General features: G+C 40.7%; 2 protein-coding genes across 5 annotated transcripts in view; both read left to right on the top strand.

The window, feature by feature from the left end:
- Positions 1-27,761, top strand: part of LOC118360946 (pleckstrin homology domain-containing family M member 2-like) — a 49,279-nt gene extending 21,518 nt beyond the window's left edge. For both annotated transcript variants that reach the window (XM_035740543.2, XM_035740542.2), the window contains 10 exons: positions 3,949-4,039; positions 4,301-4,365; positions 5,045-5,133; positions 5,413-5,545; positions 7,107-7,297; positions 18,741-18,806; positions 19,138-19,297; positions 20,390-20,569; positions 21,289-21,405; positions 21,552-27,761. In XM_035740543.2, the coding sequence (XP_035596436.1) occupies positions 3,949-4,039; positions 4,301-4,365; positions 5,045-5,133; positions 5,413-5,545; positions 7,107-7,297; positions 18,741-18,806; positions 19,138-19,297; positions 20,390-20,569; positions 21,289-21,405; positions 21,552-21,689 (1,230 nt within the window). In that variant the 3' untranslated portion in view covers positions 21,690-27,761. The remainder of the gene's footprint in view (positions 1-3,948; positions 4,040-4,300; positions 4,366-5,044; positions 5,134-5,412; positions 5,546-7,106; positions 7,298-18,740; positions 18,807-19,137; positions 19,298-20,389; positions 20,570-21,288; positions 21,406-21,551) is intronic.
- Positions 21,558-27,934, top strand: part of ano11 (anoctamin 11) — a 43,992-nt gene continuing 37,615 nt past the window's right edge. For all 3 annotated transcript variants that reach the window (XM_035740547.2, XM_035740546.2, XM_035740544.2), the window contains exon 1: positions 21,558-21,704. The gene's annotated coding sequence lies outside the window, so the exon portion shown is untranslated. The remainder of the gene's footprint in view (positions 21,705-27,934) is intronic.

Below are 27,934 nucleotides of genomic sequence, written 5' to 3'. Positions count from 1 at the left end.
GTAATCAGGCTGTGTGCTTAGGGTTGTTGAAGGTCAATCTTCGCCCTTGTTCTGAGCACTCCGGAGCAGGTTTTAATCAAGGATCTCTCTGTACTTTGCTCAGTTCTTCCTTCTTTCTTTCGATCCTGACTCGTCTCCCAGTCCCTGCCTCTGAAAAATATCCCCACAGCATGATGCTGCCACCACCATGCTTCACCGTAGGGATGGTGCCAGATTTCCTCCCTTTTTTATTCAGGACAAAGAGTTTCATCTTGGGTTTCAGCAGATCAGAGAATCTTGTTTCTCATGGTCTCAGATTCCTTTAGGTGCAAGCGGGCTGTCATGTACCTTTTACTGAGGAGTGGCTTCCGTCTGGCCACTCTACCATAAAGGCCTGATTGGTGGAGTGCTGCAGAGATGGTTGTCCTTCTGGAATGTTATCCCATCTCCACAGAGGAACTCTGGAGCTCTATCAGAGTGACCATCAGGTTCTTGGTCACTTCCCTGACCAAGGCCCCTCTCTCCCGATTGCTCAGTGTGGCTGGGCGGCCAGCTCTAGGAAGAGTCTTGGTGGTTCCAAACTTCTTCCATTTACGAATGATGGAGGACACTGTGTTCTTGAACCTTCAATGCTGCAGAATTTTTTTTTGGTACCCTTCCCCAGGTGTGTGCCTCGACACAATCCTGTCTTGGACCTCTACGGAAAATTCCTTCGACCTCATGGCTTGGTTTTTGCTCTGACATGCACTGTCAACTGTGGGACCTTATATAGACAGGTGTATTTCTAAATAATTTCCAATTAATTGAATTTACCACAGGTGAACTCCAGTCAAATTGTAGAACCAACTCAGGGATGATCAATGGAAACAGGATGTACCTGAGCTCAATTTCGAGTCTCATAGCAAAGGGTCTGAATACTTATGTAAATAAGGTATTTTTAAATAAATGTGCAAAAATGTCTAAACCTGTTTTCACTTTCTCATTATGGGGTATTTTGTAAAGATAAAGAAAATAAGGCTGTAATGTAAAAAAAAATGTGGAGAAAGGGAAGGGGTCTGAATACTTTCCGAATGCACTGCATTTGTTTGTTTTTTAAAATATTTTTTTAGAGCCTTTGTTCATGATTTTTCAGGGCCCCCGTAGTTTCTCAAAAACATGTGAAATCACAAAGGTGTCTGGACCCTTCCATAACATGCCATTTACTTAAAAAATAGAAGTACTCCTTTAATAGACAAGGACAGAACTATATACATTTAAAACATCACACATAGTCTACATATCAGTAGAAACAAACAATAGCTATGTCAAATAGGGAAGAGGCGTTGTGTGGCGAGGTGTTAATCTTTTTTTTTATACCAGGTTTGCTGTTCACTTGAGGAATCTTTGATGGAAGGGAGTTCCGTGCAATCATCCTGTACATTTTCTTGATTTTGTTATGGTTTTGGGGACCGTGAAAAGACCCCTGGTGGCTTGTGTGTGTGTGTGCGTGCGTGCGTGCGTGTGTGCGTGTGTGTGTCAGTGCTGTGCGTAAGTTGCCTATGCAAACAATTTGGAATTTCCAACATGTAGTTTTTTAGCCAAGAGAGACATAAGCATACTGTTGTATTGATTAGGGCTGAACCCATTTAGTCGGCAGTCGATTGTTTGGTCAATAAGCTGTTGGTCGACATTTCTTTAGTCACAAATTGATTTAAGTGGTGCACAATACACATGTCTGATTCACACCTGTCTCAGTGGACTAATCCATTGTGGAGGCCACGGGGCTTGCGCAGTCCATCACTCTTAAGACGTGGTACTGAAATTGTACATGGTTATATTATGTTAGAATAATGGTGCAGCACTAATAAATATTATATTATTTTATAACAAACACGCTTTCTCCCACGATGGATATCAGTTGCTGTTCGCGGTTCTGAAACATAATCTTCAGTACGTCATTAAATTTGCGCCTTTCCTTATATGTTGGTATGTGCATAATAGCAAACTTAACCAGCATATTGGTGTTGAGAACAATGCTGCTGAGGAAGCAGCAGAGTGAGGAAACCACCCTTGGCTTAATTGTTTAAGAAAATTGAAGAGAGAGTATACCTTAAGTAGGTCTATAAGTAATAATAGCCCGACTTTTAAGTGTGTCTGGCTTTAGAAATCATCCATAATATCTACAGAAATAAGACAGATCTTGTTTCTGTTGCCAGTTTGAGTGATTAATAGTCTACCGAATCCGTAAGCATGCATGTTTTATGTAAAGAGAGCAACGATGGAGGGAATAGGGAATGTTTTTCCACAAAAAAATAGCTATTTCTGTTACAGATCTTTTCCCTCAGAGAAACAAGTAAGAAATGAAATGGCTATAATGATGTTTCTTTCAACCAATTATAAGTCATTTGTGTCAGTGCAGTACATGTTGAGGGCCCATCTCTATAAGCATGCTAAAAGTCTGTTGTTAATTTGTTTACAGAGAAATAGTATTGTATCTGGTCAACAACAAAAAATGTATCCAAAAGTTGAACAAGAGTCGGCAGCAAGCTGATTGGTTGGCTGGTAACGGAATGACTGTCCTCGAACCTGGAGGGAAGCCATTTTTTGACAAATGACAAATAGGAGTGGCGATATAGTTCTCTACCATCCCCAATAACTTTCCATTCTAAGTTGTCAATACCAGGTGGTTTCTCATTATTGATGGACAACAATACCTTTTCCACCTCACCCACACTAACAACACACAGTTTTGAATTACAATGCTTTCCCTTCATTGTTTGGTATTTTATGCATGAATATGATAGCTCACAGTTGTTGGCATTTCATGCCTAAGTTTGCCTACTTTGCCAATGAAATAGTCAATAATGTAATTGGCAACATCAAAAGGTTTTGTGATAAATGAGCTATCTGATTTAATGAAAGATGGAGTTGAATTTGTCTTTCTGCCCCATAATTTAATTTGTATTATAGCAAAGCTTTTTTTCGTCATACTTTGTCATTTATCTTGGTTTCATTAATACAGTTTATTCTTCTTTTTGTTCAGTTTAGTCACACAATTTCTCAATTTACAGTAAGTTTGTCATTCGGATTGGATGTGGGGACAGACTTATTCGCCACTCCTTTTGCCTGGTGCTTCTCAACCATACAGCTTTTCAATTCCTCATCAATTCCCGGGGCCTTATCAGTTCTAACACTCTTATTCTGAAATGTGCATTTAAATACTCCCCGTTATGGATTTGACAATGGTGGAAATTCCCTCCAGCCAATGCTTTCCTTCAATCTAATGCATTTAAATCCATGACTGAGTGTGTGTGCAAGCACACACTTTAGGAGAAGCATGGATAATCGGGACGCTGCCAGGGCCTCCCAACCATCTCTACTCTGAATGTATCTTTATACACATACATTGAGTGTTCAAAACATTAAAACACTTGCTCTTTCCATGACAGACTGACCAGTTGAATGATGATCCTTTGTAAAATTGAATTCAATTAATGTTAATGAAGGGGAGGAGACAGGTTAAAGAAGGATTTTTAAGCTTGAGGCTATTGAGACGAATTGTGTATGTGTGCCATTTTAGAAGGTGAATGAGTAAGACAATGGGATATGGTAGTAGGTGCCAGACACACCGGTTTGTGTCAAGAACTGCAACGCTGCTGGGTTTCACGCTCAACAGTTTCCCGTGTGAATCAAGAATGGCCCACCACCCAAAGGACATCCAGCTAACTTGAAGCATTGGAGTCAACATGAGCCAGCATCCATGTTGATGTTTCGACACCTTGTAGAGACCATGCCCTGACGTATTGAGGCTGTTCTGAGGGCAAAAGAGGGTGGGTGCAACGCAATATGAGGAAAGTTATTTATTTGTACACTATCTGAAACAAATTGATTTCAAAGGTATTGGTAAGTAAATCAGTGAGATTAGTATGCTTTGTAGTCTATATGAAAAGGTGCAGTCCTGAGTCTTTGGTTATTTTTGTCTGTTCCCAGATGGTGAGGATGAGCACGGGTCACATGGAGGGAGACCTGCAGCCTCTCTACCTGCTGCTGACTGACTGTTACATCTACCTGCTGAGGAAAGGTGAGGGTTTACTGCTCACCACGCTCTCAGATACTCGTTATTTCCGTCTCACTCTCTCTCGCTCTCTAATGGTGGGTTCCGTGTGGCTCACTTGGTAGAGCATGGGTTATGGGTTCAATTCCCACAGGGGGAACAATAAAAAAAAATCTGTATGCATGTAAAATGTATGTAAGTTGCTCTGGATAAGAGCAACATTTGGTGGTGGCTTTTGACTTTGCTTGTCATGCTGTCTCTCGCTCTCCCTTTCTCTCGCTCTTTCAGGTGCAGCAGAAAAGCCCTATACAGTGGAGGACGCCATCTCTTACAATGAGTTGGACTATGTCTCTGTGAGTTGTCTACACTGCTGGGATATGTTTTCTACTGTCAAGATTGTCTGTGACTGGTTTCTTGTAATGTAACATGGTTGTGTTTTCTGCAAGCGCGCAATAGGTTTTCTTCCAGGTTAGCTTGAAGGTTGTCTTGGTCAATGTTTAGCGTCAGGGTCATGCAGGATCCTTAAATTACAAGGTTAATGAGGTCAGATCGTTCATGAGTTTACTAGGTTCAGGTCATTCTAGTGTTGTTTATGTGAATTCCAATATGGCCGACAATCACGCAGCCATTTTGAAAGCCATTGTCCCTGTGACTGTCTTTCATTCGACTTCAACATGTGCAAATACAAATTGCCGGTCTTATATGGACAAATGTGCAGCAGCTGGAATTTAAGAAAGTGAATGCCCAATTCTTATTTTATGTTCTACAGTTATGTAATGGAATTGATTTTCCAGATAGTGTGGATGCCACCATATCATTTTAGGCTATGAAGCACTTTGGGCTGTTTAATGGAAGTGATTGAAGGAAGCCTTAACAATTTTCATAAAAATGTAAAAGTTGGTTTTATATAGCACATTTGCTTCACGACCAACACCTAAAAAGCTGATGCACAGAAGGAAAACGACAAGAAGGAAGAGTTATTGTCAATGTCCATTCCACTAAGTTGTGATATTGTCCCTGTCCGTCTCTCAGGTGGGCGTGGACCAGCAGACGGTCACGCTGGTCTGCACAAACCGAAGACGGCAGTTTCTCCTGGACACATCCGACTCCTCGTTGACTATGTGAGTGCTTCCTCTCCTCTGCCCTGCTCTCCCCTTGTCCCTGGTGGCATCTTTATAGTCTAAGGTGGCTTCCTCTCCCATTTCCTTTCCTCCAAATGCACGGACACTAAAGGGCTGGACTGAGAAAGAAAGTTCCTAGTTGGCACGCCCTCACTTAGATCATGTTTTCATATCAGTATAGATGAAGGAGAGGAGACCAGTAGAGGAAATCACTCTCTTTATCCCTCCCTCTCTTTTCTAATCCAGCATGCTCTTTTTCCTTCTCTCTCTATCTTTCAGCTGGTTCCTGGCAGCCCTGAAGTCGGCCATGATTAAGGGGTGCAGGGAGCCTCCTTACCCCTCGGTGCTGACCGATGCCACCATGGAGAAACTAGCCCTCACTAAGTTTGTCTCCCAGGAGTCTCACTGTGAGGTGAGGAACACCGATATCTAGCTAGGCCTGCACACTAACATAATTTCTCATGGACTGTCATGTAAATGAAAGACAAATGTCATGTTGAAAAATGCCTGGATACTGATTTATGCTCAAGAAGTGAAGTCTAAATTTGATTGGAATCAAATTACAAGAGGCACTTAACCGTCATAAATTATGGATTTCATCTGATGGAGTGGTTATATGCATCAGTAGACATCACCAGCTCAATCATATGTGTTCTACAGTATACACTACTGTTCAAAAGTTTGGGGTCATTTAGAAATTACCTTGTTTTTGAAAGAAAAGCATTTCATTTTGTCCATTTTAACATCAAATTGATCAGAAATACAGTGTAGAAATTAATGTTGTAAATGACTTGTAGCTGTAAACAGCAGATATTTAATGGAATATCTACATGGGCGTACAGAGGCCCGTTATCAGCAACCATCACTCCTGTTCCAATGGCACGTTGTGTTAGCTAATCCAAATTGATAATTTTATAAGGCTAATTGATCATTAGAACACACTTTTGCAATTATGTTAGCACAGCTGAAAACTGTTGTCCTGATTAAAGAAGCAATAACACTGGCATTTGAGGGTTCGATTACAGGCTCAAAATGACCAGAAACAAAGAACTTTCTTCTGAAACTCGCCAGTCTATACTTGTTCTGAAAAATGAAGGCTATTCCATGTGTGAAATTGCCAAGAATCTGAAGAACTTTTACAATGCTGTTCATAGAACAGTGAAGAGGCGTCTCCGGGATGCTGGCATTCTAAGCGGAGTTCCAAAGAAAAAGCAATTTCTCAGACTGGCCAATAAAAATAAAAGATGGGCAAAAGAACACTGACACTAGGAACTCTGCCTAGAAGGCCAGCATCCCGGAGTTGCCTCTTCACTGTTGGTGTTTTGCGGATACTATTTAATGAATCTGTTTCTCAAACTAGACACTATAATGTACTTGTCCTCTTGCTCTGTTGTGCACCAATGCCTCCCACTCCTCTTTCTACTCTGGTTAGAGCCAATTTTTGCTTTTCTATGAAGGGAGTAGTACACAGCTTTGTACGAGATCTTCAGTTTCTTGGCAATTTCTAGCATGGAATAGCCTTAATTTCTAAGAACAGGAATAGACTGACGAGTTTCAGAAGAAAGTGATTTGTTTCTGGTCATTTTGAGCCTGTAATCGAACCCACATGCTGATGCTCCAGATACTCAACTAGTCTAAAGAAGGCCGGATTTATATTTTCTTTAATCAGAACAACAGTTTTCAGTCTTGGAATACAGGAGTGATGGTTGCTGATAATGGACCTATGTAGATATTCCATAAAAAAATCTGCCATTTATAGCTACAATAGTCATTTACAACATGAACAATGTCTACACTGTATTTCTGATCAGTTTGATTATTTTAATAGACAAAAAAATCAGCTTTTCTTTCAAAAGCAAGGACTCTTCCAAGTGACCCCAAACTTTTGAATGGTAGTGTATATGCCCAACACGTATAACAATGAGTAATAGACAAATGATAGAATTGTTTACTGACACTGTGTGTCTCTGTAGGTTTCTGAAGTGGTCATCCGCCTGTATTCTTTGGTCCACTGGGAGGACCCCATGGATATGACTCTGGCCCCCCAGACAGCCTTGGTGGGTGCTGGAGACTCCTCCAGCACTAAAGAGGGCCCCTTACTCTACAGAGCTGGCACCACCTACCTGGGCAAGGAGCTCTGGAAGAGCTGTTACCTCGTACTGAGGTATGTATGGGCAGCCATAGGCTTTTAGTGGAGCAATATGCAGAAATCCCTCCACCATTGCCTGGTTGCTAAAATTCTGAACTGTTTCCATTATTTCAGTTTGTGACAAAACAAGTCATGTCTAAACCGCTGTGAAATATATTTTCAATAACCAAAAATAAGATTATTTTGAGCTATTTGAAGCCAGTGTACTTAAGGCTGGGGAGCATAGAAATAGCGCACATAGAACGGATCCTCTGCTTATCAGACTTTCAGTCAGAATGACAGATCTATAACTCACATTTCTATGTGCATTTGGTCGGGTCGTCCACAAAGCTACACATTACGCCTTTTAATATAACCAATCAAATTTCAATAAATCAAATGTGTTTATAAAGCGAAACCACTCGAGGTGAAAGAACGGCTAGACCTCATCCATTGCACCAGCTGTTGTCTTTGGCTGTTCTATTGTAAGAAATCAAATGTATTTATACAGCCCTTCGTACATCAGCTGATATCTCAAAGTGCTGTACAGAAACCCAGCCTAAAACCCCAAACAGCAAGCAATGCCGGTGTAGAAGCACGGTGGCTAGGAAAAACTCCCTAGAAAGGCCAAAACCTAGGAAGAAACCTAGAGAGGAACCAGGCTATGTGGGGTGGCCAGTCCTCTTCTGGCTGTGCCCGGTGGAGATTATAACAGAACATGGCCAAGATGTTCAAATGTTCATAAATGACCAGCATGGTCCAATAATAATAAAGCAGAACAGTGCAGCAGCACGGCCAGGTGGACTGGGGACAACAAGGAGTCATCATGCCATGAGGCATGGTCCTAGGGCTCAGGTCCTCCGAGAGAGAGAAAGAAAGAGAGAGAGAGAATTAGAGAGAGCACACTTAAATTCACACAGGACACCGAATAGGACAGGAGAAGTACTCCAGATATAACAAACTGAACCTAGCCCCCCGACACAAACTACTGCACCATAAATACTGGAGGCTGAGACAGGAGGGGTCAGGAGACACTGTGGCCCCATCCGATGACCTCCCCTGGACAGGGCCAAACAGGAAGGATATAACCCCACCCACTTTGCCAAAGCACAGCCCTCACACCACTAGAGGGATATCTTCAACCACCAACTTACCATCCTGAGACAAGGCAGAGTATAGCCCACAAAGATCTCCGCCATGGCACAACCCAAGGGGGGGGGGCGCCAACCCAGACAGGAAGATCACATCAGTGACTCAACCCACTCAAGTGACGCACCCCTCCTAGGGACGGTATGAAAGAGCCCTAGTAAGCCAGTGACTCAGCCCCTGTAATAGGGTTAGAGGCAGAGGAATCCCAGTGGAAAGAGGGGAACTGGCCAGGCAGAGACAGCAAGGGCGGTTCGTTGCTTCAGAGCCTTTCCGTTCACCTTCACACTCCTGGGCCAGACTACACTCAATCATATGACCCACTGAAGAGATGAGTCTTCAGTAAAGTTTTAAAGGTTGATACCGAGTTTGCGTCTCTCACATGGGAAGGCAGACCGTTCCATAAAAATGGAGCTCTGTAGGAGAAAGCCCTGCCTCCAGCTGTTTGCTTAGAAATTCAAGGGACAATTAGGAGGCCTGCGTCTTGTGACCGTAGCGTACGTGTAGGTATGTACGGCAGGACCAAATCAGAGAGAGAGGTAGGAGCAAGCCCATGTAATGCTTTGTAGGTTAGCAGTAAAACCTTGAAATCAGCCCTTGCCTTGACAGGAAGCCAGTATAGGGAGGCTAGCACTGGAGTAATATGATCACATTTTTTGGTTCTAGTCAGGATTCTAGCAGCCGTATATAGCACTAACTGAAATTTATTTAGTGCTTTATCCGGGTAGCCGGAAAGTAGAGCATTGCAGTAGTCTAACCTAGAAGTGACAAAAGCATGGATACATTTTTCTGCATCATTTTTGGACAGAAACTTTCTGATTTTTGCAATGTTACGTAGATGGAAAAAAGCTGTCCTTGAAACAGTCTTGATATGTTCTTCAAAAGAGATCAGTGTCCAGAGTAACGCCGAGGTCCTTCACAGTTTTATTTGAGACGACTGTACAACCATTAAGATTAATTGTCAGATTCAACAGAAGATCTCTTTGTTTCTTGGGACCTAGAACAAGCATCTATCTCTGTTTTGTCCGAGTTTAAAAGTAGAAAGGTTGCAGCCATCCACTTCCTTATGTCTGAAACACATGCTTCTAGCGAGGGCAATTTTGGGGCTTCACCATGTTTCATTGAAATGTACAGCTGTGTGTTATCCGCATAGCAGTGAAAGTTAACATTATGTTTTCGAATGACATCCCCAAGAGGTAAAATATATAGTGAAAACAATAGTGGTCCTAAAACGGAACCTTGAGGAACACCGAAATTTACAGTTGATTTGTCAGAGGACAAACCATTCACAGAGACAAACTGATATCTTTCCGACAGATAAGATCTAAACCAGGCCAGAACTTGTCCGTGTAGACTAATTTGGGTTTCCAATCTCTCCAAAAGAATGTGGTGATCGATGTTATCAAAAGCAGCACTAAGGTCTAGGAGCACGAGTACAGATGCAGAGCCTCGGTCTGATGCCATTAAAAGGTCATTTACCACCTTCAAATGCAGTGTCAGTGCTATGATGGGGTCTAAAACCAGACTCAAGCATTTCGTATACATTGTTTGTCTTCAGGAAGGCAGTGAGTTGCCGCGCAACAGCCTTTTCTAAAAAATTTGAGAGGAATGGAAGATTCGATATAGGCCGATTTTAGTTTTTTATATTTTCTGGGTCAAGGTTTGGCTTTTTCAAGAGAGGCTTTATTACTGCCACTTTTAGTGAGTTTGGTACACATCCGGTGGATAGAGAGCCGTTTTATTATGTTCAACATAGGAGGGCCAAGCACAGGAAGCAGCTCTTTCAGTAGTTTAGTTGGAATAGGGTCCAGTATGCAGATTGAAGGTTTAGAGGCCCTGATTATTTTCATAATTGTGTCAAGAGATATAGTACTAAAACACTTGAGTGTCTCTCTTGATCCTAGGTCCTGGCAGAGTTGTGCAGACTCAGGACAACTGAGCTTTGAAGGAATACTGTAAGGGTTTTCTTCTGGTGAAAGAGAGGCGGACCAAAATGCAGCGTGGTGGTTATTCATGTTTAATTTATAAAGACACTATACATGAACAGACTAAACAAAACAAGAAAAGTGAAAACCTAAACAGTCCTATCTGGTGCAAACACAGAGACAGGAACAATCACCCACAAACACACAGTGAAACCCAGGCTACCTAAGTATGATTCTCAATCAGAGACAACTAATGACACCTGCCTCTGATTGAGAACCATACTCGGCCGAAACATAGAAATACCCCAAAACATAGAAAAACAAACATAGACTGCCCACCCAACTCACGCCCTGACCATACTAAATAAATACAAAACAAAGGAAATAAAGGTCAGAATGTGACAAATACGCAGATTTAAAGAGGAGTCTGTAATTTGCCTTCTAATAATCATGATCTTTTCCTCAAAGAAGTTCATGCATTTATTACTGCTGAAGTGAAAGCCATCCTCTCTTGGGGAATGCTGCTTTTTAGTTAGCTTTGTGACAGTATCAAAAATGAATTTCGGATTGTTCTTATTTTCCTCAATTAAGTTGGAAAAATAGGATGATCGAGCAGCAGTAAGGGCTCTTCGATACTGCACGGTACTGTCTTTCCAAGCTAATCGGAAGACTTCCAGTTTGGTGTGGCGCCATTTCCGTTCCAATTTTCTGGAAGCTTGCTTCAGAGCTCGGGTATTTTCTGTATACCAGGGAGCTAGTTTCATATGAGAAATGTTTTTAGTTTTTAGGGGTGCAACTGTATCTAGGGTATTGCCCAAGGTTAAATTGAGTTCATCAGTTAGGTGGTTAACTGATTTTTGTCCTCTGGCGTCCTTGGGTAGACAGAGAGAGTTTGGATGGACATCAAGGAATCTTTGTGTTGTCTGTAAATTTATAGCACGACTTTTGATGTTCCTTGGTTGGGGTCTGAGCAGATTATTTGTTGCAATTGCAAACGTAATAAAATGGTGGTCCGATAGTCCAGGATTATGAGGAAAAACATTAAGATCCACAACATTTATTCCATGGGACAAAACTAGGTCCAGAGTATGACTGTGACAGTGAGTAGGTCCAGAGACATGTTGGACAAAACCCACTGAGTCGATGATGGCTCCGAAAGCCTTTTGGAGTGGGTCTGTGGACTTTTCCATGTGAATGTTAAAGTCACCAAAAATTTGAATATTATCTGCTATGACTATAAGGTCCGATAGGAATTCAGGGAACTCAATGAGGAACGCTGTATATGGCCCGGGAGGCCTGTAAACAGTAGCTATAAAATATGATTGAGTAGGCTACATAGATTTCATGACTAGAAGCTCATAAGACGAAACGTCTTCTTTTTTTTTGTAAATTGAAATTTGCTATCGTAAATGTTAGCAACACCTCCGCCTTTGCGGGATGCACGGGGATATGGTCACTAGTGTAGCCAGGAGGTGAGGCCTCATTTAACACAGTAAATTCATCAGGCTTAAGCCATGTTTCAGTCAGGCCAATCACATCACGATTATGATCAGTGATTAGTTCATTGACTATAATTGCCTTTGAAGTAAGGGATCTAACATTAAATAGCCCTATTTTGAGATGTGAGGTATCATGATCTCTTTCAATAATGACAGGAATGGAGGAGGTCTTTATCCTAGTGATATTGCTAAGGCGAACACCGCCATGTTTAGTTTTGCCCAACCTTGGTCGAGGCACAGACACGGTCTCAATGGGGATAGCTGAGCTGACTACGCTGACTGTGCTGGTGGCAGACTCCACTATGCTGGCAGGCTGGCTAACAGCCTGTTGCCTGGCCTGCACCCTATTTCATTGTGGAGCTAGAGGAGTTAGAGCCCTGTCTATGTTGGTAGATAAGATGAGAGCACCCCTCCAGCTAGGATGGAGTCCGTCACTCCTCGGCAGGTCAGGTTTATATAATATAATAATAATAATAATAATAATAATAATATAATATAATAATAATAATAATATAATAATAATAATAGGTTTGGTCCTGTTTGTGGGTGAGTCCCAGAAAGAGGACCAATTATCTACAAATGATATCTTTTGGGAGGGGCAGAAAACAGTTTTCAACCAGCGATTGAGTTGTGAGACTCTGCTGTAGAGTTCATCGCTCCCCCTAACTGGGAGGGGGCCAGTTTACTGAAGCCCCCTTTACTGACTTAAATAGCAGCCAAATCAGCCTGTTACTAACCCTTAGTAAAAATAAAATAAAAATTGTGTTGACCAGATACAATGCCATTTTACAGTAAAAGAACATTGACAACTGACTTTCTGCACGCTTAAAGGGAAGGACATTCAACAAGCACAGCCCGTACGCAAATGACTGATGATTGGCTGAGAGAAATTGATGATTAAAAGATTGTGGGAGGTGTGTTACATTTCAGCGCAGCTTTTGACATTATCGATCATAGTCTGCTGCTGATAAATGTATGTGTTATGGCTTTATACCCCCTGCTATATTGTGGATAAAGAATGACATGTCTAACAGAACACAGAGGATGTTCTTTAATTGAAACCTCTATAACATAATCCAGGTAGACTCAGGAATGCCCCAGGGCAGCTGTCTTGGCGCATTTTTTTTCAATCTTTACTAATCAAATCAAATTGTATTTGTCACATACACATGGTTAGCAGATGTTAATGCGAGTGTAGCGAAATGCTTGTGCTTCTAGTTCCGACCATGCAGTAATATCTAACAAGTAATCTAACCTAACATTTTCACAACTACCTTATACACACAAGTGTAAAGGAATGAATACGAATATGTACATAAAAATATATGAATGAGTAATGGCCGAACAGCATAGGCAAGATGGTATAGAGTACAGTATATACATATGAGATGAGTAATGTAGGGTATGTAAACATTATATAAAGTGGCATTGTTTAAAGTGGCTAGTGATACATTTATTACATCAGTTTTTCCATTATTAAAGTGGTTAGAGTTGAGTCAGTATGTTGGCAGCAGCCACTCAATGTTAGTGATGGCTGTTTAATAGTCTGATGGCCTTGAGATAGAAGTTGTTTTTCAGTGTCTCGGTCTCAGCTTTGATGCACCTGTACTGACCTCGCCTTCTGGATGATAGCGGGGTGAACAGGCAATGGCTTGGGTTGTTGTTGTCCTTGATGATTTTTTTGGCCTTCCTGTGACATCAGATGGTGTAGGTGTCCTGGAGGCACTAATGACTTTGAGTTAAGTCATTGTGTCTGTATGCGGATGACTCAACACTATATATGTTAGCTACTACAGCAACTGAAATGATTGGAACACTTAACAAAGAGCTGCAGTTCGTTTCAGAATGGGTGGAAAGGAAAAAGTTAGTCTTAAATATTTCAACAACTAAAAGCATTGTATTTGGAACATGTCATTCACTAAACCTCAACTAAATCTTGTAGTTAATATTGTGGAAATTGAGCAAGTTGTGGTGACTAAACTGCTTGGAGCAACCCTGAATTGTAAACTGTCATAGTCAAAACATGTTGATACAACAGTAGCTAAGATGGGGAGAAGTCTGTCCATAATAAAGCGCTGCTCTGCCTTCTTAACAACTCTATCAACAAGGCAGGTCTTACAGGCCCTACTTTTGTCTCACCTGGACTAATGTTTGGTCATGTGGTCAGGTGCTGCAAAGAGGGACTTAGGAATATTACAATTGGTCAGGACAGAGCAGCACGGCTGGCCCTTAAATGTACACAGAGAGCTATCATTTAATATATTATATATGTCAATCTCTCCTGGCTCAAAGTCAATGAGAGGATGACTTCATCACTACTTGTTTTTGTAAGAAGTGTTGACAAGCTGAATGCACAGAGGTGTCTATTTTTAAACTATTAGCACACAGCTCGGACACCCATGCATACCCCACAAGACATACCACCAGAGGTATCTTCACAATTCCCAAGTCCAGAACAGACTATGGGAGGCGCACAGTACTACATAGAGCCATGACTACATGGAAGCAGTAGAATCAGATTTAAGAAACAGCTAAAAATACACCTTATGGAACAGCTTGGGGAATGTGAAAACACACAGACACAGGCACACACATGCTAGCACACAAACTCTACACAGAAGAATATTGTAATGTTGTTTTGTAATGTAAATATGTAGTGGTGCAATAATGTTATATTATGTGTTATCTTTTGTTTTATGTGTGATGTAAGTGCCTTACTGTGTTTGGACCCCAGGAAGAGTATCTGCTGCCTTGGCTTGGGGATCCCTAATAAATACAAAGGTCAAGAATCTGCGTCTCTCACATGGATAGGCAGACCATTCCATAAAAATGTAGCTCTATAGGAGAAAGCCCTGCTTCCGGCTGTTTGCTTAGAATTTCTAGGTGCAATAAGTAGGCCTGCGTCTTGTGACTGTAGCATATGTATAGGTATGTACAGCAGGACCAAATCAGAGAGATGGGTAGGAGCAAGTCCATGTATGCTGGGATCGATGGTGTCAAGCGGCATTAAGTTCGAGGAGCATAAGGATGGATGCAAAACCTTGGTCTGACGCCATTGAAAGGTCATTTCCTGCCTTCACGAGCGTGGTCTCAGTACTATGATGGGGTCTAAAAGAGACTGGATCCTTTCGTATGTATTTTTCTTCATGATGGCAGGAACTGCTCTTAAACGCGAGTAAAACCAAATGCATGCTTTTCAACCGATCGCTGCCTGCACCCGCATGCCCGACTAGCATCACCACCCTGGATGATTCCGACCTTGAATATGTGGACATCTATAAGTACCTAGATGTCTGGCTAGACTGCAAACTCTCCTTCCAGACTCACATCAAACATCTCCAATCAAAAATCAAATCCAGAGTCGGCTTTCTATTCCGCAACAAAGCCTCCTTCACTCACGCTGCCAAGCTTACCCTAGTAAAACTGACTATCCTACCGATCCTCGGTTCGGCGATGTCATCTACAAATGGCTTCCAACACTCTACTCAGCAAACTGGATGCAGTCTATCACAGTGCCATCCGTTTTGTCACTAAAGGTTATACCACCCACCACTGCGACTTGTATGCTCTCGTCGGCTGGCCCTCACTACATATTCGAGACCCACTGGTTCCAGGTCATCTACAAGTCCATGCTAGGTAAAGCTCCGCCTTATGGTTCACTGGTCACGATGGCAACACCCATCCGTAGCACGCGCTCCAGCAGGTGTATCTCACTGATCATCCCTAAAGCCAACACCTCATTTGGCCGCCTTTCGTTCCAGTACTCTGCTGCCTGTGACTGGAACGAATCAAAAATGCTGATTGGAGACTTTTATCTCCCTCACCAACTTCAAACATCAGCTATCCGAAGCTAACCGATCGCTGCAGCTGTACATAGTCTATAGGTAAATAGCTCACCCTTTTTCACCTACCTCATTCCCATACTGTTTTTATACTGTTTTTATTTATTTACTTTTCTGCTCTTTTACACCAATATCTCTACCTGTACATGCCCATCTGATCATTTATCACTCCAGTGTTAATCTGCAAAATTGTATTATTCGCCTACCTCCTCATGCCTTTTGCAGTATATAGACTGCCCATTTTTTCTACTGTGTTATTGACTTGCTAATTGTTTACTCCATGTGTAACTCTGTGTTGTCTGTTCACACTGCTATGCTTTATCTTTCGCAGTTGCAAATGAGAACTTGTTCTCAACTATACCTGGTTAAATAAAGGTGAAATAAAAAAATAAAAAATAGATTCGATATAGGCCGGTTTTTAGTTTTTAACATTTTCCGGTTTAAGGTTTTGCTTTTTCAGGAGAGGCTTTATTACTACCACTTTTAGTGAGTTTGGTACACATCCGGAGAATAGGGAGACGTTTATTGTGGTTAACACAGGAATTAGTTATTTCAGTAGTTTAGTTGGAATAGGGTCCAGTAGGGAGCTGGAAGGTTTAGAGGCCATGACTATTTTCATAAATGTGTTGAGAGTTTCAGGATTTAAAAAAAAAACTCCATCTCCATTGATCCTAGGTCTTGGCAGTTCTGTGCAGACTCAGGACAAATGCATTTTAGAGAAATATGCATGTTCAAAGAGGAGTCCTTAATTTGCTTTCTAATGATCAAATCAAATGTTATTTGTCACATGCGCTGAATACAACAGCCCTTAACCAACAATGCAGTTTGAGGAAAATACCTAAAAAAAGAAGTAAGAGATAAGAATAACAAATAATTAAAGAGCAACAGTAAATTACAATAGCGGGGCTATATACAGGGGGTACCAGTACAGAGTAAGTGTGTGGGGGCACCGGTGTTGAGGTAATTGAGGTAATATGTACAGTGGGGCAAAAAAGTATTTAGTCAGCCACCAATTGTGCAAGTTCTCCCACTTAAAAAGGTGAGAGGCCTGTAATTTTCATCATAGGTACACTTCAACTATGACAGACAAAGGAGAAATAAAAATCCAGAAAATCACATTGTAGGATTTTTTATGAATTTATTTGCAAATGATGGTGGAAAATAAGTATTTGGTTGCGCTTGGTGACCTGACTGTTTCATCCTAACATTGTTAGTGCCTACGTGGACAACATACCCCTATGCCATCTACACGTGCCAGTTTCAGCCTTAGCCAGCACCATCTTCAGATTAGCCTTTACGTTGGTAGCCCTGCCCCCCGGTAAACAATGTATGATCGCTGGATGATTATTTTTAAGTATAATATTGCTGGTAATGGAGTCTCCAATGACTAGGGTTTTCAATTTGTGGGAGGGAGGCTTCGGCAGCTCAGAGACATGAGAAGGTTCGGGCTCTGACTCAGTGGGGAAAACCGGGTGAAAGTTAATATCGCCTGAGTGAGCGGCACCGGTGGAGCATGCCGACAGCATTGCTTTCCAGAAGCCATGAGAAAATGATCTGGCTGCTGGGACTGTGCAGGGGGATTAACACAACTACCTGTATTTATTGGTAGCACAGACGCTGTACCATTCTTTCCAACACTTAAATTGCTCTTGCCTAACGATTTGCATCTGATGCAGAGCTTGCAACTCTGCTATCATCACCATAACGTGATAGTTCTCCTGTATATTATGAGTACAGCGAATGCAATGAGAAGGCATAATGTTACTTAGCTTTTTTCGGCTGGATGTGGTCCGGCAGAACTATGTCCAGGTAAAGTGTCCAGGGTGAAAAAGTTGTGAGGACAAAGCAAGGCATTGGTAAATTTTGTTTTAATACAGTTTGATTAAATAGTTATTAAGAGTAAAAGGCCAAATACCAACAGGCAGTATGTAGACTGTTGTGGAAATATCCTGTATTACCAAATGAGGAGAGTTACAAACCACACACCAATCAGAGTTATACTTAAACTTCATCTTCATCTTTAATAATATGAGCTTTACAATAGCCCTGACTTTCAACAACTCACTATTTATAATTAATTGTTGAGAGTCCCAACATAATGGCAATTGAGATTATTATAGCAAAGATACACCCCTCTCAACTTACATGACAAACCACAGATCTTAGGATCTCTTCACAAAGGGCCTTTTACTTGAGAAAGGAGTATCCCTTAGCCAGATTGCATTCGCTATAAATTATCGCTCAGTTTGGTTTCTAAAACTAGTTTCTAATCTCGTTCCTGGTACTTCATAGTACCAAAACATTACCTCATCCAAGGCATAATTGAATGGTCAATTATTCTCAATTGTCAACTCTATATACTCCCATCTCAAGTAAACCCCCTCTTCTCCCCACTCGTGGACAAGCTCACTGAGGGGAGTGACTTGTACACAGACATTGTGGAGTCAATTAATTGGTTCCCCCCTTAATCATGCCATCCCTTCACATGATTTAACAGATACATTCACATATGAAGACAATGTCCCATCCTGTCCTCTTCCCTTTCTGATATTCTGCATAGCACCAGAGACATGTAAAAGACAATCCTGACCTCTCCCCTCTCTGGGCCCCAAATGACTGAGCCTCAGCTTAGAAAAAAATGCAACTGCCAACACTATAGTCCAAAAGGATACATTCTAATGATAAGTATCTCACATAAGCATATTAGATAAATAAAACATCTTATTTATCTATGTTACACAACTAATTCTGATTCCTCCGCCACAAGACAACAGCTTGTTATTAGACATTATAAAGGCTTAAAACAAGTAATAAAGCATTATACCTGAATGCTTTAAGTGCTACCGATTTTACATATCTGCCCCTTACATTTGTAATAGAATGTTGTGTAACTTTACTTTAACAGGTTGAAGTATGGCTACAATAACCATTTAACATGTTGTTCTTATTTTAATGAAACTGCAATATTAAATGTAATAATATAATGCTAATCATACATTTCATATGAATAGCTCTTTCATACATTACATACAATAATATATTTCAATAATGTGATCCTCTTGTTCAGCAATGGGAATCTGTACCAGTATACAGAAAAGAGTGATGCGACACCACTGATGTCCATCACTATGGGGTAAGTCATACTGTGTTACTGCTCATAATCACGTGTGCTGTGTCTGTTTATGGTGGGGTAATTTTCTCAAGAGAATGGATTTGTGGCTAGAGATTTTATGGGTTAAGTGGTTAGAACAAGTGGACTGGGTTCAAACATAGTTGATCACACTTATTTTGCTGAATCATCCGAAGTCATTGTTTAGGAAATACCCATAGATACTACATCTATTGCTATGAAAATAAAATGTTTTACCCTCTCTTATTTAATTGGAAATAGTAGGCTATGGTTGACTTCATCTTTTAATTGTTGTTTGACCATCTATGTGTACTCTCACTTTTTCTTAATCGAGGGGTGAGCACTGCGGAGGTTGCCGGCGCTCCAACAGCACAGAGCTGCCTCATGCCTTCCAGGTGATCCTCACAGAGCGGCCTCCTCTGGTGCTGAGCGCTGACAATGAGGGAGACATGTCCGACTGGATGCTGGTGCTCTGCCAGTCAGTCTCCAAAGGGGTGAGGACACACACCCTGCACTCTGACACAGATACACTTTGACTCACACACGCCGTGTATACACACACACTCACATAGCACCTACATACTTCCCAGCACATGTTTAAAACTCACCTCATGGCTGCTTGGCTTTGCTCACATCCCTGTGGGAAAATTAGTGACCATGCATGGCTATACATGCAGATTTTACCATGTTTTTGGCATGAGGAGCAGAATACCCTAGTAGTATTCAAAACCTTTGTATGCATGAACGGTCCCACACCATGTCGTTACTTCTCTCCCACCTTTTGAGTACAGTTCTTCCAGATTAAATCGATGGTTCACTGCAGAAAAGGGATCTTTCCATGATTTTAAATCTTGAATTCCAGATTTATTTTATTTTGTTTATCAGTAGTTCTTAAGTACATAGGCTAAATACAGTTGAAGTCAGAAGTTTACAAATACATTTTAACTCCGTTTTTCACAATTCCTGACCTTTAATCCTAGTAAAAATTCCCTGTTTTAGGTCAGTTAGGATCACCACTTTTTTTTAACAATGTGAAATGTCAGAATAATAGTAGAGTGATTTATTTCAGCTTTTATTTCTTTCATCACATTCCCAGTGGGTCAGAGGTTTACATACACTCAATTAGTATTTGATAGCATTGCCTTTAAATTGTGTAACTTGGGTCAAACGTTTCGGGTAGCCTTCCACAAGCTTCCCACAATAAATTGGGTGTATTTTGTCCCATTCCTCCTGACATAACTGGTGTATCTGAGTCAGGTTTGTAAGGCCACAGTCAATTTAGTGTATGTAAACTTCTGACCCACTGGAATTGTGATACAGTGAATTGTAAGTGAAATAATCTGTCTATTAGCAATTGTTGGAAAAATGTATTGTGTCGTGCACAAAGTAGATGTCCTAACCGACTTGACAAAACTATAGTTTGTTAACAAGAAAAACTAGTTTTAATGACTCCAACCTAAGTGTTTGTAAACTTCTGACTTCAACTGTATGTCTGTATTCTAGAATTATATTAGACTGGTTTCCCTAGATGACCCCCCCCCCAATATAAATGTTTTCATTATTTACCCCTCTCTCTGTGACTGCAGGTGATCCCCCAGGGAGTGCCGCCCACGCCGTGTATCCCCTGTTGCCTGGTGGTGACGGACAGGGAGTTGCTGACATGCCACCAGGACTGCCAGACCAGCTTCTTCCGCTCACTGGGCGGGGCTGAGCTCTCTGACATTAGTTCTGTCAGTCTGGAGGATGACAAGGAGTATTGTGTTGTTGTGAGTGACCTCACGCCTGCCTAACCTCTGACCAAATGGCGGTTGTCCTCACTTTCCTGTGCTCTCTAGTCTTTTCTTTCTGTGTCTCAATTAAATGTTCTGAACAAATTGAATTTGTTCTATTGAACATGCCACCACTATAAAGGCATTTTACTTATATGAAGAATATTGTAGATAATAGGCTGAATCTACCGCACACCCAAAAACGATTAGTAAAGGTGCTGGAGGCAAAATGCTAAACTGGAGAAACAGGAAAAGGTCTCGGCATACTTCCAGTCCGATGAAAATGTATTTTAAAAGTAGATGAGCTATCATGAAGGTCGACTGACTGAAGGCTCAGCTACTATTAAAATACATTTGCATCTGACTGGAAATGTGCAGATACTTTTTCCTGTTTCTCAAATTAAATGAAGAATGCCTTGGGTCCTCCTGTTTTGATGATCAACTAACACCTTAATCTTCAAACTGGAAAGATGTGCATCCCATCCATTTTTCTTCTCAATTAAATATTACTGTTAATCCCTGAGGGGAAATTAGAAAGGCATTGACAGGTATTGGAGTTGACTATTTATCTTGCCCCATACTCTTTTTTTCTAACATTCTTTCATTCTCCCTTGCTCTTTTTCTCTTTCTTTCACTCTCTACTCTCTCCCTCTGTATGTCTCTTGTCTTGACCTCTCCCTCACATTCTCTTCCCATCTCTCTTACTTTGTGTGTAGGAGTTTGCATCGGACCGAGCTCAGTTCCTGCCTCCCTGGGTGCTGTACTTCAGTGGCTGTGAAGAAAGAGACCGCCTGCTGGAGGCACTAGAGAGTGTCTGGAGAGACATTTTCCAGGTAAGGTAGAGAAGAATGGAAGAGGAAAGGATTTGCTGTGACGGTAAAAGCATTATATCAATAACATGATTTCCTGTGTCTCAATCTCAATCTCTTTCTCACACTTTTTTCCCCCACCCCTCTTTCATTTTCTTGTGATGATCCAGGTGTGTCTGCCTCGTAGGAGGGTGTCAGAGCCGTTGGTGCAGAAGCGTTGTGGCGATGCCCTGGCTCTGATGAGGAGCGCCTGGCAGAGGAGTGACAGCCTTGCCCGGGGACGCGCCCAGAGAGAGCCCTGGTGCTGATGGACAAACAGACAGGTGGACGGACATATAGGACAAAAGGCTTTCACTAGCACTCCTACTCTAAACACCAGGATTCGGGTCAATCGCATTCAAAATCTGTAAATTCTGGAAGTGGATAGAAATTGGACCATTATTTTCTATGAGGATTTTTTTCGATCATTGAATTGAATTTGTTTGGGAGACAGAGTTTTAATGGAATTCACACCAAACCTGTTAATTATGACAATAGCCAAATAGAGGGAAACACACTCCGTTTTGTGTACATCATGAAGATTATAAGTATACGAGGGGTCGCATCATCATCATCAGATGTAGCGAGACGAATGTCAGTTTGAATCTCAGTTCACACTCCTGGCCTTCACAAATATCAAGCCGGACGTTAGGGTAGGAAGTGCACCCCTTACCCAATAGAATAAGATGTTGTTCGCAAACAGCTTTAAGGTGTTATTTTGAACCTTAACGACTGCACGACGTTTATAGTGTGGTGTATGGTGCAGTATAGTATTGACTTATATTATAATCAATCCGTACTCAAATGTACATTGCCCATCCCTCCATGAATCCAAACATACATTGGTTTCTGCTCATATAGGTTGTCTATTGAAAAATACCTCACAAAACTCAACCCTTCTCTCCAATGCACGGGTTGTGATGGATATTTTGCTCAAGGATCAACGGTCACTTGAAGTGGCCTAAACTATGAAGAATGTCTATGGAGAGTTTACCACTTGGACTGTGACGTTAACAGCACTCGTCTATTGCCTTTGTCAGCCATGTTGGTTTACCATTGGGTTTTCCACTTTTAGTTATGATGGTTTGGCAGGTCAAAGTCAGTATTGGAGTATCATAGTGGGGAAAGGGATAACCTAGCATGGATACACTTTTAACAAGAATGATGAGAGGAGAGACTAACTTGCCATCGAATGCGAGATTGCACATTGCTTTTGGGTTTGGTCCATGTTGTTCGATTTTGAGGGGACTGATAAGTTCATTGGGGTTGTGTGCAAAGTTCATGTTCAGTGTTGCGTTTTACTTTTAAGCAAATAGTTGTTTATTTGTAACACGACTTGTTATTGTAGTGTAATTGTGTGCAATTTATAAAGGGGATAAGTTTACTTTAATTTTATTGTTTTTGTTCTAGTCTTTGTTATTTGAGTGAGTACTCCTTTATCAGGTGAGTGTCTGTCATTGCAGTTTTAGATGTTGAGAGTGGCCTGGTCAAGATGTGGGAAGTGTCAATGTAGTTATGTTCTACGTCTGGTGGAGGTATCAGTGCATCCCTACTTTATTATTCTCCCTGTAGTTTTGATGTTGCTCAGAAGAGAAGGTCGTAGTTAGTTATTTCGTCCCATTGGGAGAACACTCAATGAAGTGGTAATATCGCTGTTGAGACACAACAGACCATTGCTTTTCTAGTCAACTAGAAAAATCTAGTTGACTAGTGATTATACTACTTCATTCATATGATTTGTCATTGCATCAATCCAATTTACCCCTGAAACAATCTATCCCCCACCTCATATTCTATTCATACATAAGTAAAAGCAAATCATCCTCACAAATATTATTTTGACAATGTAGCTAATTGCTGATGTAGACATGTCAAAATTCAATTTTTGTGTTGCTATTGGCGAGAAGAGAATTTATCCAATGCCATTGCTATCCTGGAATTGCTATCCTGGAATTGCTCTATCATCAGGAGAAGGTTTCTGGAGGCTTTCAGCTTCATTGCCAGTTGCTCCTGATAATCATGTGGCCTTTTTCATTACCTTAATTTGATTGGAGATATTGGCCTCAGGCCCAATTTTTACCAAATAAAGTATTACTCTTGAATGTGGCCTTATACTGCTGTTGAGAATTGGGCTTCTGACAAGTCATAATACACACACTGTTTAAGTGTCAGTATAAGACCTATGTGTGTTCCTTGTCTAACCATTGTATTATAGTAATAGTAGTAAACATATTCTCTGCTTTGAGCATTGTGGTCTTGCCTCTATTCTGCTTTTTCTGTAGGCGTGGGAAGCCAACATCCTAGTATTTTGCATCTCAGGTTAGAAATGGTACAAATAATTTAAAGGTAGTAGCCTAGATCCCATGCAGAAAAGACCCAACACCTCAAGCCAGGGGTAACCGTGTCCTACATTTTAGTTTCAACTGACTTGTCATTTTATATCTCCTTTCGTCTTTTGTTGGTACCTATCCTATACTTAAGTCTATTTTAGAGAAATGTACAATTACGGTACTTATACACTACCGTTCAAAAGTTTGGGGTCACTTCGAAAATTAATTGTTTTTGAAAGAAAAGCAAAACAAAATTGTCAATTTTTAAAATAACATCAAATTGATCAGAAATACAGTGTAGACTTTGTTAATGTTGTAAATTACTGTTGCAGAGTTGCAAAGAAAAAGCCATATCTCAGACTGGCCAATAAAAAGAAAAGACTAAGATGGGCAAAAGAGCACAGACACTGGACAGAGGAACTCGGCCTAGAAGGCCAGCATCCCGGAGTCGCCCACTGTTGACTGTTGAGACTGGTGTTTTGCGGGTACTATTTAATGAAGCTTCCAGTTGAGGACTTGTGAGGCGTCTGTTTCTCAAACTAGACACTATAATGTACTTGTCCTCTTGCTCAGTTGTGCACCAAGGCCTCCCACTCTTTCTATTCTGGTTAGCGCCAGTTTGCAATGCTCTGTGAAGGGAGTAGTACACAGCGTTGTGAGCTTCAGTTTCTTGGCAATTTCTCGCATGGAATAGCCGCAATTTCTCAGAACAGGAATAGACTGATGAGTTTCAGAAGAAAGGTATTTGTTTCTGGCCATTTTGAGCCTGTAATCAAACCCACAATGCTGATTTCCAGATACTCAACAACAGTTTTAAACTGCTAACATAATTGCAAAAGGGTTTTGTAATGATCAATTATCCTTCTAAATAATAAACTTGGATTAGCTAACACAACTTGCCATTGGAACACAGGCCTCCCTGTGCCAATGTAGATATTCAATTTTTTTTTTAAATCTGCCGTTTCCAGCTCCAATAATCATATACAGCATTAACTTCTTGACGCTACCATCCCTGTCGCGCGATCATTTTCGTCAGAAACCGCTGAATAGCATAGCGCAACAGTCAAATAATATTACTAAAAAATATTAATATTCATGAAATCACAAGTGCAATATTGCAAAACACAGTTTAGCCTTTTGTTAATCCACCTGTCGTCTCAGATTTTGAAATTATGCTTTACAGCGAAAGCAAAAAGTTTGTAAGTTTATCGATAGCCTAGCATAGCATTATGTACACGTAGCATCAGGAAGCTTGTTCCCGAAATTAAATTAACCGTTTACCTTTGATCTTCGGATGTTTTCACTCACGAGACTCCCAGTTACACAACAAATGTTCCTTTTGTTCCATAAAGATTATTTTTATACCCAAAATACCTCTGTTTGTTTGTCGCGTTATGTTCAGAAATCCACAGGAAAGAGTGGTCACGACAACGCAGACGGAAATTCCAAATAGTCTTCATAATGTCCACAGAAACATGTCAAACGTTTTTTATAATCATTCCTCAGGTAGTTTTTAAAATATATATTTGATAATATATCAACCGAGTGTGTAGGTTTTTCAATAACAGCGGGAGGAACAAAAGCCTGAAACTATGTCTAAAGACTGTTGACACCTTAGGGAAGCCATAGAAAAAGGAATCTGGTTGATATCCCTTTAAATGGAGGATAGGCATGCATAGGAACAGAGAGGTTTTAAAATAAGAGGCACTTCCTGATTGGATAAGATTTAGATGCACTATTGTAAAGTGGCTGTTCCACTGGATGTCATAAGGTGAATGCACCAATTTGTAAGCCGCTCTGGATAAGAGCGTCTGCTAAATGACTTAAATGTAATGTAAATGTAAGTGTAATTTTCCTCAGGGTTTCACCTACAATATCAGTTCTGTTATACTCACAGACAATATTTTGACAGTTTTGGAAACTTTAGAGTGTTTTCTATCCTAATCTGTCAATTATATGCATATTCTAGTTTCTTTCCCTGAGAAATAGGCCGGTTACTTTGGGAATGTTATTTTTCCAAACATATACTGCCCCCTAGCTTCAAGAGGTTAACAATGTCGACACTGTATTTCTGATCAATTTGATGTAATTTTAATGGACAAAAATGGCACTTTTCTTTCAAAAACAGAACATTTTTAAGTGACCCCAAACTTTTGAACGGTATTTGAAAAGTTTGTCAATATTTGATTGAGGAAAGGAAATATGAAGCATCTTGGAATCGTATGCAGAGTTAAGTGAAGTTTGTTGTTATGAACAGTAATTTGAATGTTGGACATTGCTGGCCGATGGTGGATTACATATTTTTATTGACTAGTTCTTACATTTAGTTTTTATATCTACAGTACCAGTCAAAAGTTCAGCCACCGACTCATTCCAGGGTTTATCTTTATTTGGACTGTTTTCTACATTGTAGAATAATAGTGAAGACATCAAAACTATGACATGACACATAGGGAATCATGTAGTAACCAAAATTGTTCAAAATATATTTGAGATTCTTCAAAGTAGCCCCCCTTTGCCTTGATAACAGCTTTGCACGCTCTTGGCATTCTCTCAACCAGCTTTATGAGGAATGCTTTTCCAACAGTCTTGAAGGAGTTCCCACATACGCACATACACTTGTTCGTTGTTTTTCCTTCACTCTGTGGCCCAACTCATCCCAAACCATCTCAATTGGGTTGAGGTCGGGTGATTGTGGAGGCCAGGTCATCTGATGTAGCACTCCATCACTCTCCTTGGTCAAATATCCCTTACACAGCCTGGAGGTGTGTTTTGGGTCATTGTCCTATTGAAAACCAATGATATTCCCACTAAGCAAACCAGATGGGATGGCGAATCGTTACAGAATGCTATCGTAGCCATTCTGGGTGTGCCTTGAATTCTAAATAAATCAGACAGTGTCCCCAACAATGCACCCCACAACATCACACCACCACCTCCATGCCTCACGATAAGAACCACACATGCAGAGATCATCCGTTCACCTACTCTGCATCTCACAAACACAGCGGTTAGAACCAAAAATCTCAAATTTGGACTCATCAGATCAAAGGAAAGATTTCCACTGAGTACATTGCTCGTGTTTTTTGGCCCAAGCAAGTCTGTTCTTCTTATTGGTGTCCTTTGGTAGTGGTTTCTTTTCAGCAATTCCACCATGAAGGTCTGATTCACCCAGTCTCTGAACAGTTGATGTGTCTCTTACTTGAACTCTGTTACATTTATTTGGGCTGCAATCTGAGATGCAGTTAACTCCAATGAACTTATCCTCTGCAACAGAGGTAACTCTGGGTCTTCCTTTGCTGTGGCTGTCCTCATCAGAGCCAGTTTCATCATAGCGCTTGATGGTTTTTGCGACTGCACTTCAAGAAACTTCCAAAGTTATTGAAATATTCTGCATTGACTGACCTTCATGTCTTAAAGTAATGATGGACTGTCTTTTCTCTTTGCTTATTTGAGCTATTATTGCCATAATATGGACTTTGTCTTTTACCAAATAGGGCTATCTTCTGTATACCACCCATACCGTGTCACAACACAACTGATTGGCTCAAATGCATTAAGAAGGAAAGAAATTCAACAAATTAACTTTAACAAGGCACACCTGTTAACTGAAATGCATTCCAGGTGACTGCCTCATGAAGCTGGTTGAGAGAATGCCAAGAAGTGTGCAAAGCTGTCAAGGCAAAGGGTGGCAACTTTGAATAATGTAGAATAAAACATATATTTTGATTTACCACTTTTTTTGGTTACCACATGATTACATTACAATGTAGAAAATAGTAAAAATAAAGAAAAACCCTGGAATGAGTAGGTGTGTCAACTTTTGACTGGTACTGTATGTATATTGTTTTAGCAGTTATTTTTTTCATTATATAAACAATAATGGGATGAATCTATTGTATGCTAACCCTCCTGCATGTATTGAATGTTTTTATATTGTACATATGATAATGAATGTATGAAAAAAGGCTTGTGAATAGGACTACATTAATAAAATAATTAAAACCTTAACTTTTAAAGAGCAGGTCTTAGTTACTTTGTTTTAATGACCTGATTACAGATGTTCTAAGCAAAGTTAATGAACAACGTTGATGGATGGCTTATTGCAACGTAGACTATGGAGAGTAAGGACTAGGCTATTCCCTCAACAGCCTTTTATTTTATTTCCTGTTTTGCTTCAGTTT

This window comes from Oncorhynchus keta, chromosome 28 (genome assembly GCF_023373465.1).
Source record: "Oncorhynchus keta strain PuntledgeMale-10-30-2019 chromosome 28, Oket_V2, whole genome shotgun sequence".
Taxonomy (NCBI): Eukaryota; Metazoa; Chordata; class Actinopteri; order Salmoniformes; family Salmonidae; genus Oncorhynchus; species Oncorhynchus keta.
The sequence above is the reverse complement of the archived record's forward strand: the minus strand, read 5'-3'. Positions and strand labels throughout refer to the sequence as shown.